Genomic DNA, 15,981 nt, shown 5'->3' with positions numbered 1-15,981 from the left:
CGATCTAATATCGTTGAAAATCTTCGAATACGATTTGCATTAAAAGATATTCCCACTGCTGGTATCAGTGCTCCAAAAACATCATCTATTATTTCTATAACACTCTCTCTTTTTCTACAACTTAAATACCTTTAAGTCGTAGAAAGTCGTATGCCATTAGTACCTCTATCTACATGAAAGATTTTAGGAAAGACCAAACCTACGTAACAAGTCCCGTACCAGTGGTCCGGTAATCTATAGTAAGCTTTGTTCCCACAGATAAAGTATATACCATGGAAAACTGGATCTTTTCCCCCTTTAAATCTCCAAGCCCCTAGAATTCTATAAGTGTCTTTACATTGACTTGCTCCCACAAAATAATTGTCATACACAGTGTTGTCTCTCCTAATACAGAATTTCCCTAACAATGGAGTGTCTATATTTATGGCTACATTCACATTTCTTTCATCAAGATTTTCATATTCAAATGTCCTATATTTGGATTTCTCATGTTTCACTTTTTCTTTACGTTTATAAGCAATTCTTATCTCTTCAACCATATCTAAAAATGCTTTCTCTTCAACTCTCATTTTACATGTCAAATTATTTTTAAAGGCATAATCATGGCTTAATTCATCTATTTCTAAAAAGAATTCCCCCATTACTGTGGCGGGCTTTAATTTATTCAGTGCATTAACAATTTTTAACTTAGCAAAAATATCATCCGAATTTGAGTAATGGTATTCTAATTTTCCTGTTTGATAAAACAGGCTTGCAATCACACTACACGTGACTCCATATATAAGTGGAAGGTGGTGATATGTCACGCCTTCTGAAACAGATGCAGGTAATTTCACACAAACGTAGCAATCACTTGCATCCATTGTCCTAACATACTCAGATAACAATCTTGAAAACGTGTTATTAGTGAAATCACTGATGGAACTATCCTGATGTATTTCTGGTTTATATACATGCTGCTTGTTATACTTTGATTGACCATTTTGTCCACTTGAACTCACATTATGTTTCAACTTCGGTAAATTATCCTGAAAAGGAATGACAATAGCTAAAATTATCCATATCAATATTAGTAATCCTGTACATATCAAACATGATCTACACCATTTTTTAAAAATAGAACATTTCGTTTTATGGTCATTACTGGACTTTTTTTTTTTTTTACACAGCGATTTTTCTAACAGATTTTCTTCTACCTTGTGTCACCTTCAAGCTTTTATTTTTCACATACAGTGCCCTCTCTTTTATCAGGGTCTCAGTTTTTACCTTTACCTTATCTCTTTGATCAATTACCACTTTTCTCTGTGATTCAGTTCTTTACTCACTTTTCCCATTTGTCTTTGGGCAGTTCAAATTCTCTTGACTGCTGTTTACTTCTTCAATTGGAGGTAATACTATATATGTCCATTCAGGTGATTTGTAATTCTGATTTAGTCTTCTCACTCTTTTTGGCCTTTGGACAACTTCTATTCTTGTTCCCAACGACTCCTTTGACTGGTCATTTAATTTATTTGATCTTCTGGTTTTCTTTCTTTGTTAACCAGTTTAAATCTCAGTCATCATTTCCTTTAGGCCAATTATCTCCTTTACAAACTCTTTTTGTTTTAGGCTCCGTGGTGTTATGTTCCACTCTCCAAGCCCTTTTTCTTGAACTCTTTTTCAATGGAGTTTCATCTGCACTGTCGTCAGTTTCACTTTCAGTCTCTTAGACAGTTTTATTTATGACAAACTTTATAATGTCTTTTTCTTTTTAAGAATCAGTTTTCTCCTTTGACAGTTCTTTCACTCTGTTAGGAACATCTCCATAGCTGGTACTTGGAAACTCATCCTTATCGTGAGTTATTTCCTCCTTTCCAGGGTCAGGATTTTCGTTCCTGCTTTCATAGCTTTCAGACTGTTCTTCAGGATTTTCTTGATCACTAGTTTTATCTCCACATTGCTCAGTGTCCTTAATGGTGTCAGTCTCTACCAAATCTCGATCCTCAGATTGATCTTCAGAATTCGGTATTTGGACAATTTCTCCTTCTCCTTCAGACGCAGAACTTGCATCTGATACTTCCAGATGTTGACGTTCTTGTCAACCTTCAGTATCTGGACTTCTCTCTGGTTTACCTTCAGAGTCAGAATCAGTTGTGCTTTCACCTTCCTCATTTGGATTCTCAGGTTCAGGCACACGGATAGTATGGCTTGCATGTACCCATCTGTTTACTCCGGCACATTTTACTGCAGTGGTGCTCACCAATATAACTTGTCTCGGTCTCTGCCAACGAGGCACCAAACAATTTCGTCTGTGGTGAACTTTTATTCGAACCCAGTCTCCAGGAACAAGATCATGAGCTGGACTTTTCTCTTTCGTGTTTGATTCAGTTCCCACCTGATGGAACACAGAAGTCACCACGTCAGACATGTTTATGCAGTAATCCAGTATGATGTCATCATTAATAGTTAACAGCTTATCAACTGGTACAAATGCTTGTCTCATTACCCTACCCATTAAAATCTCATGTGGACTCAGTCCAGTTTTTCTGTCAGGTATGCTTATTAAGGTCATCAAAACCAGTGGTAAGGCATCTGGCAACTTTAGTCCTGTTGCCAAACACATTTTTGCAATCCTGTTTTTAATGGTTCCATTTACTTGTTCAACTACTCCTGAAGCCTCAGGTCTGTAAGCACAATGCAGTTTCTGGCGAATGTCCAGTGCTTCATATACCATCTGCATAAGTTCATTTTGGAAAGCGCGCCACGATTAGTTTTGATCGTCACTGGAAATCCGAACCTAGGGATTATTTCACGTAAAAGCAATTTTGCAACAGTTAGCCCATCAATTCTCCTCGTGGGGGAAGGCCTCTACCCCTCAAGAGAATAAACAGATGATCACTAAAACATATCTGAGTCGGTTACAAGGTGGAAGCTCAATAAAATCCAACTGCATTCGTTTAAATGGACCTCCCTCCTGTCCTATGATTCCCAGACTCACAATTGTTTTTCTGTTTGGATTAAACTGCTGACACACTAGACATCTTTGGCATAAGCTTTCGGCAATCATCCTGAATTTGGGATTGTATTTGAGATCATGCTATCGGGCATTACTTGTCTTTCATCTTTGTAAACCCAAATTTCATCTTCCTCTCTTTGTCTGCATCCTGCTTTTAACCAGAAATATTTCTCTTCCTCATCAGCTTCTTCCTGCATTTGCCTCACTTCCTGCCAAGTTTCAACTACTGTTGTTAGCATTAAAGGACTTGAAACATGCTCCTTTTCTCTGTCCCGATTAATGGAGGCCAAATTGTTAGCACAATATTTTGCAATTGAGTCTACATACCTGTTACCTCAAGTAATGTAATCATCCCCCTTTTTGTGAGCCGCACACTTCACCACAGCAATTTTGTCAGGCAACTGAATTTCATCTATCAACATTCTCACGAATTCTGCATTCCGTAATGGTGATCCTGCAGAAGTCAAATAACCTCTTTGGGACCACAGTTGTCCGTAATCATGGACAACTCCGAAACCATACTCACTGTCGGTCACTATGGTAACCTTAATTTCCCTTCCCAGTTAACACGCTCGAATCAAAGCAATCAATTGTGCTATTTGAGCAGAACGAATTCCTTTCAGACAAGATGCTTCCAGTACATCTGCTACTGTGCAAACAGCATATGCTGCACTCAAAACACCTTCATTTGTTCTCAGACACGAACCATCAACAAGCATTACGTAGTCAGATTTAGGCAATGGCTCATCTCTGATGTCTGGTCTTGGTTTGGTACAGTATTCAAGAACATCCAGGCATTTATGATCAAATTCATTTATCACTTCAGTTTCCCTGGTATCAGGTAATAGTGTAGGAGGGTTTACATTTACAAATCTAGAGATTGTCACATTTTCTGCTCCCAGAATTATCTTCTCATACTTTGTCATCCTATTGTTGGTCAGGTACTGCGTTTTTGTCCTAGTAAGGAGAATCCCCACAGAATGAGGTACATACACCCTCACAGGAAATCCCATCACTATTCCTTCACTTTGTTCTAGACTGACGCTTGTAGCTGCTACTGCTTTCAGACAACCTGGCAACGCTTTTGCAACTGGGTCTAAAACAGCTGAGAAATGTGCAATTGGCTTTCTCAGTTTTCCATGTCTCTGAATCAGAACTGACAATGCACATCCTTCTCACTCACTGCAGTACAATTCAAACTCTTTTCCATAGTCAGGCATCCCTAAAGCTGGTGCTTCACATAAGCTCGTTTTCAGTTGTGCAAATGCTTCCATTTCAGTTTTGGTCAATACTATAGGGTCTCTGATATCTGCTCTTGTTAATCTCTATAATGGTTTTGCTATCAATGAAAATCCACTAATCCATTGTCTACAGTATCCTACCATTCCCAGGATCATCCTTACTTGTCTTTGAGTTTTTGGTGGCTGCATTCCTTGTATCATTTTGATTCTTTCTGCAGTGACTTGTCTGATTCCTTTGGCAATCTTATGACCTAAGTATTGCACTTCTTTCTGACAAAATTGTAATTTAGATGGAGACACTTTATGTCTCTCTTCTGCCAAATGATTCAACTATGCAATGGTATCTATTATACATGCATATTTTGTCTTTGATGCCACTAGAAGATCACCAATGTATTGAACCAATACAGACTCTCCAGGCATGCTCAAACTTTCTAATGATTTCTTTAGCAACTGATTAAAGATAGATGGACTTTCAGTATACCCTTGAGGAATTGGCACCATGCCAAAATACGGTTTCCGAACCGGAACGCAAATATTGGCTGGCTTTCTGGGTGCAATGGAACTGTAAAGAACGCTTTACATAGATCAATCACAGTGTACCATTCTGCATCATGGGGAATTTGATATAAAATCACTGCTGGATTTGGTACAATCGGACAACATGGGTCAACTATTTTATTAACCTTTCTCAAATCCTGTACCATTCTAAAGGTTCCATTTTGCTTTTTCAATCCCATTATCGGTGAAAACAAGGACTACTTTCTATTTCTCTCAGTATACCTTGCTCAATCATTTTGTTTATCACTGGAGTTATTCCTTCTATTATTTCTGCTGTCATTTTGTACTGGGGAATGTTTGGGTAACTCACACCTTTTTTAGGTCTCGTGACCTACAATGCGCGCAAGCGCATTGAGGAGCGAGAATTCAAGTGCTCGAAATCCTCGTCAAACCAAGGGCTTCATTCCTTGCGGTTTTCTTGAAGTTCACGTGGCCACAGGCACGCGCTTTTGGGCCATAAACTCTGTTCCCCACAGCCTTACATTCATTTCTCCTCCCCCTCCCCAGCCAGCTTCCCCCAGGCCGTAGCAGCACTCCTCCCACACCAGCACCTCCCCTCTCTCTCCCCGCAAACACAGCCTTTACTTTAATTTCTCCTCCCCCTCCCCAGCCATGCCGAATTCTCCTCCCACCTCCCACGGCCGTCCTTTCTGCCCGCACGAGCCTTCTCTTCTCTCTGCTCTCCCCTCAGGCGCCGTGACATACTTCAAAGGCTTATCACTTCACACGGCCGCAGGCCGTGCAACCAGAGCACTTCAGTTGGTGCGCAGCCCCCCTCCCAGCACTGCCTTGTTACTCTCGGCAGCCAACTTTCGTTTCATGGTGGAACAAACCTCACTGATAACTATCGTCTATTGTAGCGAACAACACCAGGTTCAACTTGTGACTTCAGGCACTACACGCATCTTTGCAGGGTGTGTGCACAACCTAACACCATTTTTTGTAGCTACCTTTACGAGTATCATTGGGTATTACGACCCTGTCTACGTGCCTTGAAGTAGCATCCTGATGGCTTAAGGCGCTTGCTCACAAGTCCGCACTCGATGCACTCTCTTATCTTCTCCTTCCTGCTACCCAGGCTGCGCATTTCACCCATTGAAATAACTTTAGAGCAGCATAAAAGGGTATACAAACAAAGTAATGTAACTAAACAGAACATATATTCTTAACTAAATGTGGCATATACATGGATAATATATGGAATGTATGTAAGCATAACATACCATATGTAGAGTGCAGAGTGCAGATTCAGAGTGCAGTGTGCAGAGTGCAGATTGTGAGTGCAGATTGTGAGTGAAGATTGTGAGTGCAGATTGTGAGTGCAGATTGTGAGTGCAGATTCAGAGTGCAGATTCAGAGTGCAGAGTGCAGATTCAGAGTGCAGAGTGCAGATTCAGAGTGCAGAGTGCAGATTTAGAGTGCAGATTGTGAGTGCAGAGTGCAGATTGTGAGTGCAGATTCAGAGTGCAGAGTGAGATTCAGAGTGCAGAGTGCAGATTCAGAGTGCAGAGTGCAGATTCAGAGTGCAGAGTGCAGATTCAGAGTGCAGATTCAGAGTGCAGATTCAGAGTGCAGATGCAGATTCAGAGTGCAGATGCAGATTCAGAGTGCAGGTGCAGATTCAGAGTGCAGATTCAGAGTGCAGATTCAGAGTGCAGAGTGCGGATTCAGAGTGCAGAGTGCAGATTCAGAGTGCAGAGTGCAGATTCAGAGTGCAGAGTGCAGATTTAGAGTGCAGATTGTGAGTGCAGAGTGCAGATTGTGAGTGCAGATTCAGAGTGCAGAGTGAGATTCAGAGTGCAGAGTGCAGATTCAGAGTGCAGAGTGCAGATTCAGAGTGCAGAGTGCAGATTCAGAGTGCAGAGTGCAGATTCAGAGTGCAGATTCAGAGTGCAGATTCAGAGTGCAGATGCAGATTCAGAGTGCAGATGCAGATTCAGAGTGCAGATTCAGAGTGCAGATTCAGAGTGCAGAGTGCAGATTCAGAGTGCAGAGTGCGGATTCAGAGTGCAGAGTGCAGATTCAGAGTGCAGAGTGCAGATTCAGAGTGCAGAGTGCAGATTCAGAGTGCAGAGTGCAGATTCAGAGTGTAGAGTGTAGAGTGCAGATTCAGAGTGCAGATTCAGAGTGCAGATTCAGAGTGCAGATTCAGAGTGCAGAGTGCAGATTCAGAGTGCAGATTCAGAGTGCAGATTCAGAGTGCAGAGTGCAGATTCAGAGTGCAGAGTGCAGATTCAGAGTGCAGAGTGCAGATTCAGAGTGCAGATTCAGAGTGCAGATTCAGAGTGCAGATTCAGAGTGCAGAGTGCAGATGCAGATTCAGAGTGCAGAGTGCAGATGCAGATTCAGAGTGCAGATTCAGAGTGCAGATTCAGAGTGCAGAGTGCAGATGCAGATTCAGAGTGCAGATTCAGAGTGCAGATTCAGAGTGCAGATTCAGAGTGCAGATTCAGAGTGCAGATTCAGAGTGCAGAGTGCAGAGTGCAGATTCAGAGTGCAGAGTGCAGATTCAGAGTGCAGAGTGCAAATTCAGAGTGCAGAGTGCAGATTCAGAGTGCAGATTCAGAGTGCAGATTCAGAGTGCAGAGTGCAGAGTGCAGATGCATATTGCAGATTCAGAGTGCAGATTCAGAGTGCAGAGTGCAGATTCAGAGTGCAGATTCAGAGTGCAGATTCAGAGTGCAGAGTGCAGATTCAGAGTGCAGATTCAGAGTGCAGATTCAGAGTGCAGAGTGCAGATTCAGATTCAGAGTGCAGATTCAGAGTGCAGATTCAGAGTGCAGAGTGCAGATTCAGAGTGCAGATTCAGAGTGCAGATTCAGAGTGCAGATTCAGAGTGCAGAGTGCAGATTCAGAGTGCAGATTCAGAGTGCAGAGTGCAGATTCAGAGTGCAGATTCAGAGTGCAGATTCAGAGTGCAGAGTGCAGATTCAGAGTGCAGATTCAGAGTGCAGAGTGCAGATTCAGAGTGCAGATTCAGAGTGCAGATTCAGAGTGCAGATTCAGAGTGCAGAGTGCTGATTCAGAGTGCAGATTCAGAGTGCAGAGTGCAGATTCAGAGTGCAGATTCAGAGTGCAGATTCAGAGTGCAGATTCAGAGTGCAGAGTGCAGATTCAGAGTGCAGATTCAGAGTGCAGAGTGCAGATTCAGAGTGCAGAGTGCAGATTCAGAGTGCAGAGTGCAGATTCAGAGTGCAGATTCAGAGTGCAGAGTGCAGATTCAGAGTGCAGAGTGCAGAGTGCAGATTCAGAGTGCAGAGTGCAGAGTCAGAGTGCAGAGTGCAGATTCAGAGTGCAGATTCAGAGTGCAGATTCAGAGTGCAGAGTGCAGATTCAGAGTGCAGATTCAGAGTGCAGAGTGCAGATTCAGAGTGCAGATTCAGAGTGCAGAGTGCAGATTCAGAGTGCAGATTCAGAGTGCAGATTCAGAGTGCAGATTCAGAGTGCAGAGTGCAGATTCAGAGTGCAGAGTGCAGATTCAGAGTGCAGAGTGCAGATTCAGAGTGCAGATTCAGAGTGCAGAGTGCAGAGTGCAGATTCAGAGTGCAGAGTGCAGAGTCAGAGTGCAGAGTGCAGATTCAGAGTGCAGATTCAGAGTGCAGATTCAGAGTGCAGATTCAGAGTGCAGAGTGCAGATTCAGAGTGCAGATTCAGAGTGCAGAGTGCAGATTCAGAGTGCAGATTCAGAGTGCAGATTCAGAGTGCAGAGTGCAGATTCAGAGTGCAGATTCAGAGTGCAGATTCAGAGTGCAGATTCAGAGTGCAGAGTGCAGATTCAGAGTGCAGAGTGCAGATTCAGAGTGCAGAGTGCAGATTCAGAGTGCAGAGTGCAGATTCAGAGTGCAGAGTGCAGATTCAGAGTGCAGAGTGCAGATTCAGAGTGCATATTCAGAGTGCAGAGTGCAGATTCAGAGTGCAGAGTGCAGATTCAGAGTGCAGAGTGCAGATTCAGAGTGCAGAGTGCAGAGTGCAGAGGGGTCATTAAAAGGTTGGAGAGATATCTTGCATGATGCATTGTTAATTCTGAACAACAGGCCTTAGACAAATGCAGAAACTCCGTTAATGCAAATGTTGATACCAACTTTGCAGATGTAGCCTCACGTGACCACTAACACTATTTTATACTGAGAGACAACTGCCGGAGCCTTAGCTCCATATCGGGTCACCCCAGAGGCTGTGGTCTTGATTTATATTCTTTACAGATGCACAGACTGAAACCCGGAGATATAGCTTTAATTGAAACCAGAGTTGGAATTCAGATTCCCCAGGAGCATTTTGGATTAATTGCCCATCGCTCCCGCCTTGCCTTAAAAGGCATCCAAATTCTGGGTGGGGTAACAGACTGTGATTACCAAGGAGGGGTATAAGTGGTACCGCTGAACAGTGGAAACATTGATTTAGTAGTGCAACCCGGAGATCAAATTGCTCAGATTATCATCATGCCAGTTTATGGAGTAATTGTTAGGAAGGGGCCTGCTCCAGCCCTTCTTACTCTATGAGGACAGGGAGGGGTTGGCTCTACTGATAAGAACCTAGGAGCCATAGTATGGATCAAATTCCCCAACAACCCTCTGAACCTTCTGAAATCATAGCTACAGGAAAATACATTATCCTAGTTGTAATGAGACCTGGAGAGGAGTAATGGGTACATATGCCTGCTGATAAATGTTATTTGTGAGAATGTTCATACTTGTTTGTTCTCTGTTCTTCTAGATCACAGCATGGTGTGTTTATGGCCTGATTTCACTGCTTTGAGTGTATTTGGACATGTCCAGAGGGGACCAGGAGGGTCCAGAGATGCCCACAGCCAAGGGACTCAATTACCAGTATCACATCATGACATTATTACAGCAGCCGGAGAACATGTGGACTTATTTGGCACTAAATGTGCTCAACAGATCCCATTTCTGTATGCGGAACGTTAAAAACACCCTCAACGTTATCCCTGCCTATTTAGTTACACCACCTACTCCTGTTGATGTTCTGTTACACATCTTTAATACTACCAATGCTGATGAGGTGGTGGAGGAAAGCAATGTCAGAACCCACCTCTCTTTATATGTGTATTGTATGTTTTTCCCTGGGATAACAGGAAATCTGTGGAAAAATATGACTCATATCATACCATACAATATCTCTGTTGGAGATGATTATTATAACCTTTCATGTCATCCTGCTATAATAGGGAAGTGCCAGCAGCTAAAGATTGACAGTTCTATGAGTAACATCTCCAGAGAGCAACATATATTGTGTCAATTACGGAGCAATAGTATATAGACTACTGTAAATAACAATGTGTATTACAAGCATAAAGTGTCTGTTGCTAGCCACTTTAGGTTTGTTAAAATTACCCAAGGGATGGCTCTTTTCATGTGGCAATACGTCATACACCTACATTCCAGCAAACCTGACTGGTGGACCATGTGCCTTAACAAAATTATGATGTCTGATGTTGCCTTTACGTTCAGCTTTACGTTCTCGCTGTGCTAGAGACGCTTTTCAGTTGGCTAAAGACTGTGATTCTGAAATTACATTGTTATCCAAAACTGAATATATTAGTCTCACTACAGCCATAGTAGGCGTTCATTGGTTAACTGTGTATAATAGTAGGATAATGAAGACGCTTGCATGTTTAATGGTGAAAATTATAAATTAAACTACTACTGCTTTAGCTGAAATTCTATTAAATGTCCGGTGAACAAGAAAATACGCTTTTCAAAATAGGCTGCTATTGATTATTTGCTTTTAAAACATAACAATGGCTGTGCAGATTTTGAAGGATTGTGTTGTTTCAATTTGTCTCACCATTCAACATCCATCCATTCGCATCTTAATGCATTGCATGAATTAGTCAAGGGAGTGAAGCAAGATGTTGACAAGAGATGGTGGGATTAGTTATTTGGATGGTTCCCTGATTTTGGGCCACATTCGCTGTTTTTTTCAGTGTCATTTTCATTATAATTTGTATTTTGATATCCATTTGTTGCTGTATGCAATATGTGCCTAGCTTTATATCCTTGTTTTGTTCGAGCGCGATAATATTTACACCTATGAGTTATGTTAATTATTAGTCAAGGGTCAAGGGGTGGAGTGTAATGCTACATGTAGTTATACATTGTGGGATTGTGTATTGACCATTGACTCCATTTTGCTTTAACTACATTTGTAAGCAGGGTTTCATCTTGTGTCTGTCTAACCTTACCTTTGCACTGCGAATGGAGACAAGCCCAGGATACTTGCCCACACAAATTGTTTATGTTTCTCACTTCACTGAGTGAGAGAGAGTTAAGCTGCTGGAACATACAGTGTGGGGTGCGTACAGTGTCCAAGGATGAGGATTTTTGCCTCAGCTCTCATTGGAGCCTGGTCAGCTCCGTTGAGTGGCCTCGGCACAGAGAAGTGTAACCAGCACCTACAGCACAATTAAAGGGAAGGGGGGCATCTAGAAATCTCTCTCCGTGTAAGTAAAGAGTTTAACGACCGAGGCCTCTTGGCACTTTGACAGGAACTCTCCTGCAGAGCGGACCTATTGCCCAGTAACTTTTGTGCCGGGTTGAGATCTCCTGCCTGAAATTGTCAATGGGTTCCCCAGTTGTGCTGGCAAGCTTGATGCTAAACAGCCGGTGAAGGATTCCAAGTTCTAATTACTTATTCTTGTGCACGTACAGTTACCTTTCTATACATTAATTATTGTGTATTATTGCTTTTTGGTATATGGGAACTTGCTGCAATAAATATTCCCCTTCACTTAATAAATGAGTGTTGAGTTTTGTTCACATTGTATTTTGTGTAGAGTCCTATTTTGAAGAGTGTTCATGTTGTGTCCTGGTATTTTGAAGTCTTGCCCAGGTGTTCTGAAGAAAAAGCAAGACAGCAATGTTCAAGGACTCCAGTGAGGGAGCATTGCTCCTCCTTGACCTCCAACATACAGTGATTGTAGTAATATATAAAGAGGGCAAACCTGGGTATGACTGTGGTTCGTATTGTTCAATGTCTCTCCTACATGTGGAGACTAAATTACTGGCAACAATCCTGGCTTACAGACTAGCAGGAGTTATTACCTAACTGATACACAGGGATCAGACAGGCTTTAAGTGATCGATGAGACAAAATCTCCAGCGTCTACACCACTGGATAGATGAGAGGAGAGATGCCCCTGTCCACTGGCACGTCTATCCACACATGCGGAGATAGAGAGTTCGATTCAGTTCCTTGGCCCTACCTTTTTTGGTCCTGAGAAGATTCGGCTTTGGCCCACGATTCTGCTTTTGGGTAACTTTGCTATATACTGACCCGACAGCAGCACTCTGCGTTAATGAGGTAATCTCAGGTCCGTTCTCTTTAAGCCGAGGTACTAGACAGAGGTGCCCACTTTCCCTTTTACTGTTTGCCCTTTGTATGAAACCCCAAGCAGGCATGATCAGGGCATCCGTGGAGGAGGCAGGGGTACCACAGTGGGAAAAGGAGAAAATCTCCCTATATGTGGATGATGTCCTATTATACGTTACTGACCCTGCCGCAAACCTAAGACCCCTCCTTTGGATGGCGGAGGTCTTTGAGGAATACTCTGGTTACAATGTGAACTGGGGCAAATCAACATTTTATACAGTGGTGCAATGGGGCTAGAGGATTTGGGTCCCGGAATCAATGAATGTCTCCATAAAGGGTTTGAGACATCTGGGCATCTCAGTGGTGTAGGACCTGGAGGCCTTGCGGGAGCGAAAACTTGAACTGCAAATGGTGGCCTTACAGTGGCGTGGCCAGATGAAGAATGTTGCCCATGAAGAATCTAGGTAGGGTGGCCATCCTCAAAATAATTACCCTCCCAAGATATTATATGTGATGCAAATAACCTCTTCCTGATTCCGGAATCCTTTTTTTCTCGGTTGGACAGGATGATAATGCAGTTAATGTGGGATGGGGAACCTCCCAGTACTGCTTTGGGGACTCTATGTAAGTCAGTCATCAATGGTGGGATTGCCCTCCCCTACTTTCGGGTCTACTATTGGGTCTCCCTGCTCCAAGTAATAAATGATTGGACTGATGACCACACAGTGTGCCTGGAGAGATGATCCATGGAGCACCACTCCTGTAAACACCTCTTTTACAGCACAAAGGCATATCTGAGCTATGGGGCCTGTCCCAAGCAGTGCTGTTTGCATGGGACAGGGCTAAGGCCCATGTGGAATGGAGGGGAAGGGTGACCTAGGCTACACCTCTGTTGGCCTGTGTAATGTTCCGGGAGATCGGGGAGCTCCATGGCATTGCCCACTGGGCATCTCCACCCTTGGGGATATGACTGAGTATGAGACTGAGTATGTCTGAGAGGAATATGACATGGCAGTCAAACTGTACTACAAATACGCCAAACTCAGGCCCACACTGATGAAAGAAGAAATGGACTGGTCAGACCTCATGGACATATCATCCCTGGATAGTCATTTACTTGATGGCCCGCTGGGGTGGGGAGTGGTCTTAGCCATCTATGAGGTGATCATCAACAATATCCATGACAGTTTGGGTACCCTTAGGAACTGTTGGGAGTGTGACATGGATGGCATGGAGGACATAGACTGGGAGGCAGCACTGATGTACCCCTGTGTGGTGGAAATTAAGGCCAACTGATACAACTGGACATTCTCCACGGGGTATACTTAGCTGGAGACAGGCTACATAAAATGGGGAAAATTCCCAGTGTTGTCGGTTTATGATGTGGGGCCCTCAGTAGGGTCATTTTTTCCATGTGATTTGGGAATGCCCAAGCAGAACATACAGGCACTGCATCCTGGGGGAGCTAGTAAACATAATGGAGGTAAAGGATCTCCCTAATCCCACATTGTATACTCCAAAGCATCCTGGGGGACACCGAGCTACTCTGTAGGAAATTGGTGTTCTGTTCCCTGGGTCTAGTGGTTGCTAAGAGAGATATTGCACAGGGATAGGGGTAAGAACACTACCCAATAACAACCAATGGAGAGCAGAAATGGACATTTGCATGTATTTAGAAAAAGAGGTGTATGTAGCCAGAGATGTTCTCAGAAATTTATGAAAATTTGGGGGCAATGGAGGTCAACTATGGACAGGGATCAGATGATCCTATGGTGAATCTGGATGACATACTGGACTTCGATCCACCAGTCTTGGAGTCTGAGAATAGGTATTGTCATTGGGCCTTTTTCATCCCCCCTCTTACCCCGCTGGCACTTCTCCTAAAACATTTCTTCTCGCCTTAGAAGTCAGCCGGGCAGGTAACTCCACTCCGCCAGCAGAGTTTACAGAGTTTTGCCTACTCCACGCTCTGTTGAGAACGCAGAGTTCAGGCAAAACTCTGACTCCATGGTGGAGTGGAGTTAGCCTTCCCTCCACCCTCCCTAATGTAATTATAATTAAAAAAGGCACTTACCTGCTGTGGCTGCCTCCTCCTCGCCATGGTGTCACTCTCCTTCCTCGACCTTGCAGTCCTCGTCGATGGAAACTCCTACGTTGTACGTCTTGCATTGGTTTGCACAACAAAGTCAAATCAGGGCCAATGAGCAAGGGGAAGAGGGGAAACAAGGGGAGGAGAAAACTGAAGAGGGTCCCTCTGCACGACCTGGGCAACAAGGATATCTCACTGGAGACTTTGGTGATCCTGTAAACAGAGTATCGTCAATAACCTACTCTAAGGTATACTTAAACACAAACATAGCCAAGAGATAACCACTAAACATAAACCAAGGATGTCTACGTGGTCTGTTCCCCTCTTCCACTAGTCTCCAATAAAAGTGTAATTGGAAATCAACAAACAATTCTGCATAAAAAGAACAGGGATAGAAATCACTGAGGGTACATTGATGTAGTGTGTAATGATGTAATGTAAGTAGTGCTTACCAGTATAAGTAATTTAGAAACATAGCTCTTAACCAATATAAAAATGTATATCTCTTCCCAAAGTTTGTCCTGTGCTAAGAGGACGCCACTCCGCAGAGATTGATTCTCCGAACCTTTATTAGCAGCAGGCAGCCTTCCAAACAGTGTGTATTCAAGGACGCCCTGACGCGTTTCGAGGCAACATGCTTCTTATTCATAGGGCACAGTAGTTAGTGCGCAGCTGCGCATTACAACCCTTAAATTCCCACTTTGCATGCCGCTCCCACATGGGTATTTCAACAGCATGCTGGGCGTTGTAGTGCTATTTCTTCCCTCCAATGGGTGATTTCCTGCCTTTGGTGGTTTGCCATGCACTAGCCTTCAATGTTGCTCTTTAAATCCGCTTTTAATCCCTCCAGTTGGCCTCCATTTCAAAAGCTGTCTGTAATTTTAAGTAATCCCTGTGCCTGCACACCGGCACAATTCCGGCATGTGGACCCGCCGTTACTTCACGCGGGCGGTGCATCGTCCCACGGCCGGACTGTCGCGTTTTAAACCTCTTCCCAAAGTTTGTCCTGTGCTAAGAGGACGTCACTCCGCAAGGATTGATTCTCCGAACCTTTATTAGCAGCAGGCAGCCTTCCAAACAGTGTGTATTCAAGGACGCCCTGACGTGTTTCGAGGCAACATGCCTCTTATTCATAGGGCACAGCAATTAGTAAGCGGCTGCGTATTACAACCCTTAAATTCCCACTTTGCATGCTGCTCCCACATGGGTATTTCAACAGCATGCTGGGCGTTGTAGTGCTATTTCTTCCCTCCAATGGGTGATTTCCTGCCTTTGGTGGTTTGCCATGCACTAGCTTTCAATGTCGCTCTTTAAATCCTCTTTTAATCCCTCCAGTGGGCCTCTGTTTCTAAAGCTGTCTGTAATTTTAAGTAATCACTGTGCCTGAAAACCGGCACAATTTCGGCATGTGGGCCCGCCGTTACTTCACGCGGGTGGTGCATCCTCCCACGCTTGACTGCCGCGTTTTAAACCTCTTCCCAAAGTTGGTCTCAAGTTCCTGGGGGAGGAGGTGGGGCCGCTATTGATCGAACAGCCAAGTCTTTAGTGTCCTCCTGAAGGTCAGCAGGTCTTGGGTCTGTCGTAGGCTCAGTGGGAGGGTGCTCCATGTCTTGGCGGTGAGGTGGGAGAAGGATCTGCCGACGATGGTTGTTCTTCGGATGCACGGGACGGTGGTGAGTGAGAGGTCGGCGGAGCGTAGATGGCGGTTGGGGGTGTAGAAGGAGAGCCGTCTGTTGAGGTAGACTGGGCCGGTCTTGTGGAGTGCC

The 15,981-nt window shown here is 43.8% G+C and overlaps 1 protein-coding gene across 1 annotated transcript in view; it reads right to left on the bottom strand.

The window, feature by feature from the left end:
* ELL3 (elongation factor for RNA polymerase II 3) overlaps window positions 1-14,292 on the bottom strand; it is a 329,007-nt gene extending 314,715 nt beyond the window's left edge. The window contains exon 1 of the mRNA XM_078683282.1: window positions 14,201-14,292. Coding sequence (XP_078539408.1) covers window positions 14,201-14,227 — 27 coding nt within the window. The 5' untranslated portion in view covers window positions 14,228-14,292. The remainder of the gene's footprint in view (window positions 1-14,200) is intronic.
* Between the last annotated feature and the right edge of the window lie 1,689 nt (window positions 14,293-15,981).

Source organism: Lissotriton helveticus, chromosome 3_1 (genome assembly GCF_964261635.1).
Source record: "Lissotriton helveticus chromosome 3_1, aLisHel1.1, whole genome shotgun sequence".
Lineage (NCBI taxonomy): Eukaryota > Metazoa > Chordata > Amphibia > Caudata > Salamandridae > Lissotriton > Lissotriton helveticus.
The sequence above is the reverse complement of the archived record's forward strand: the minus strand, read 5'-3'. Positions and strand labels throughout refer to the sequence as shown.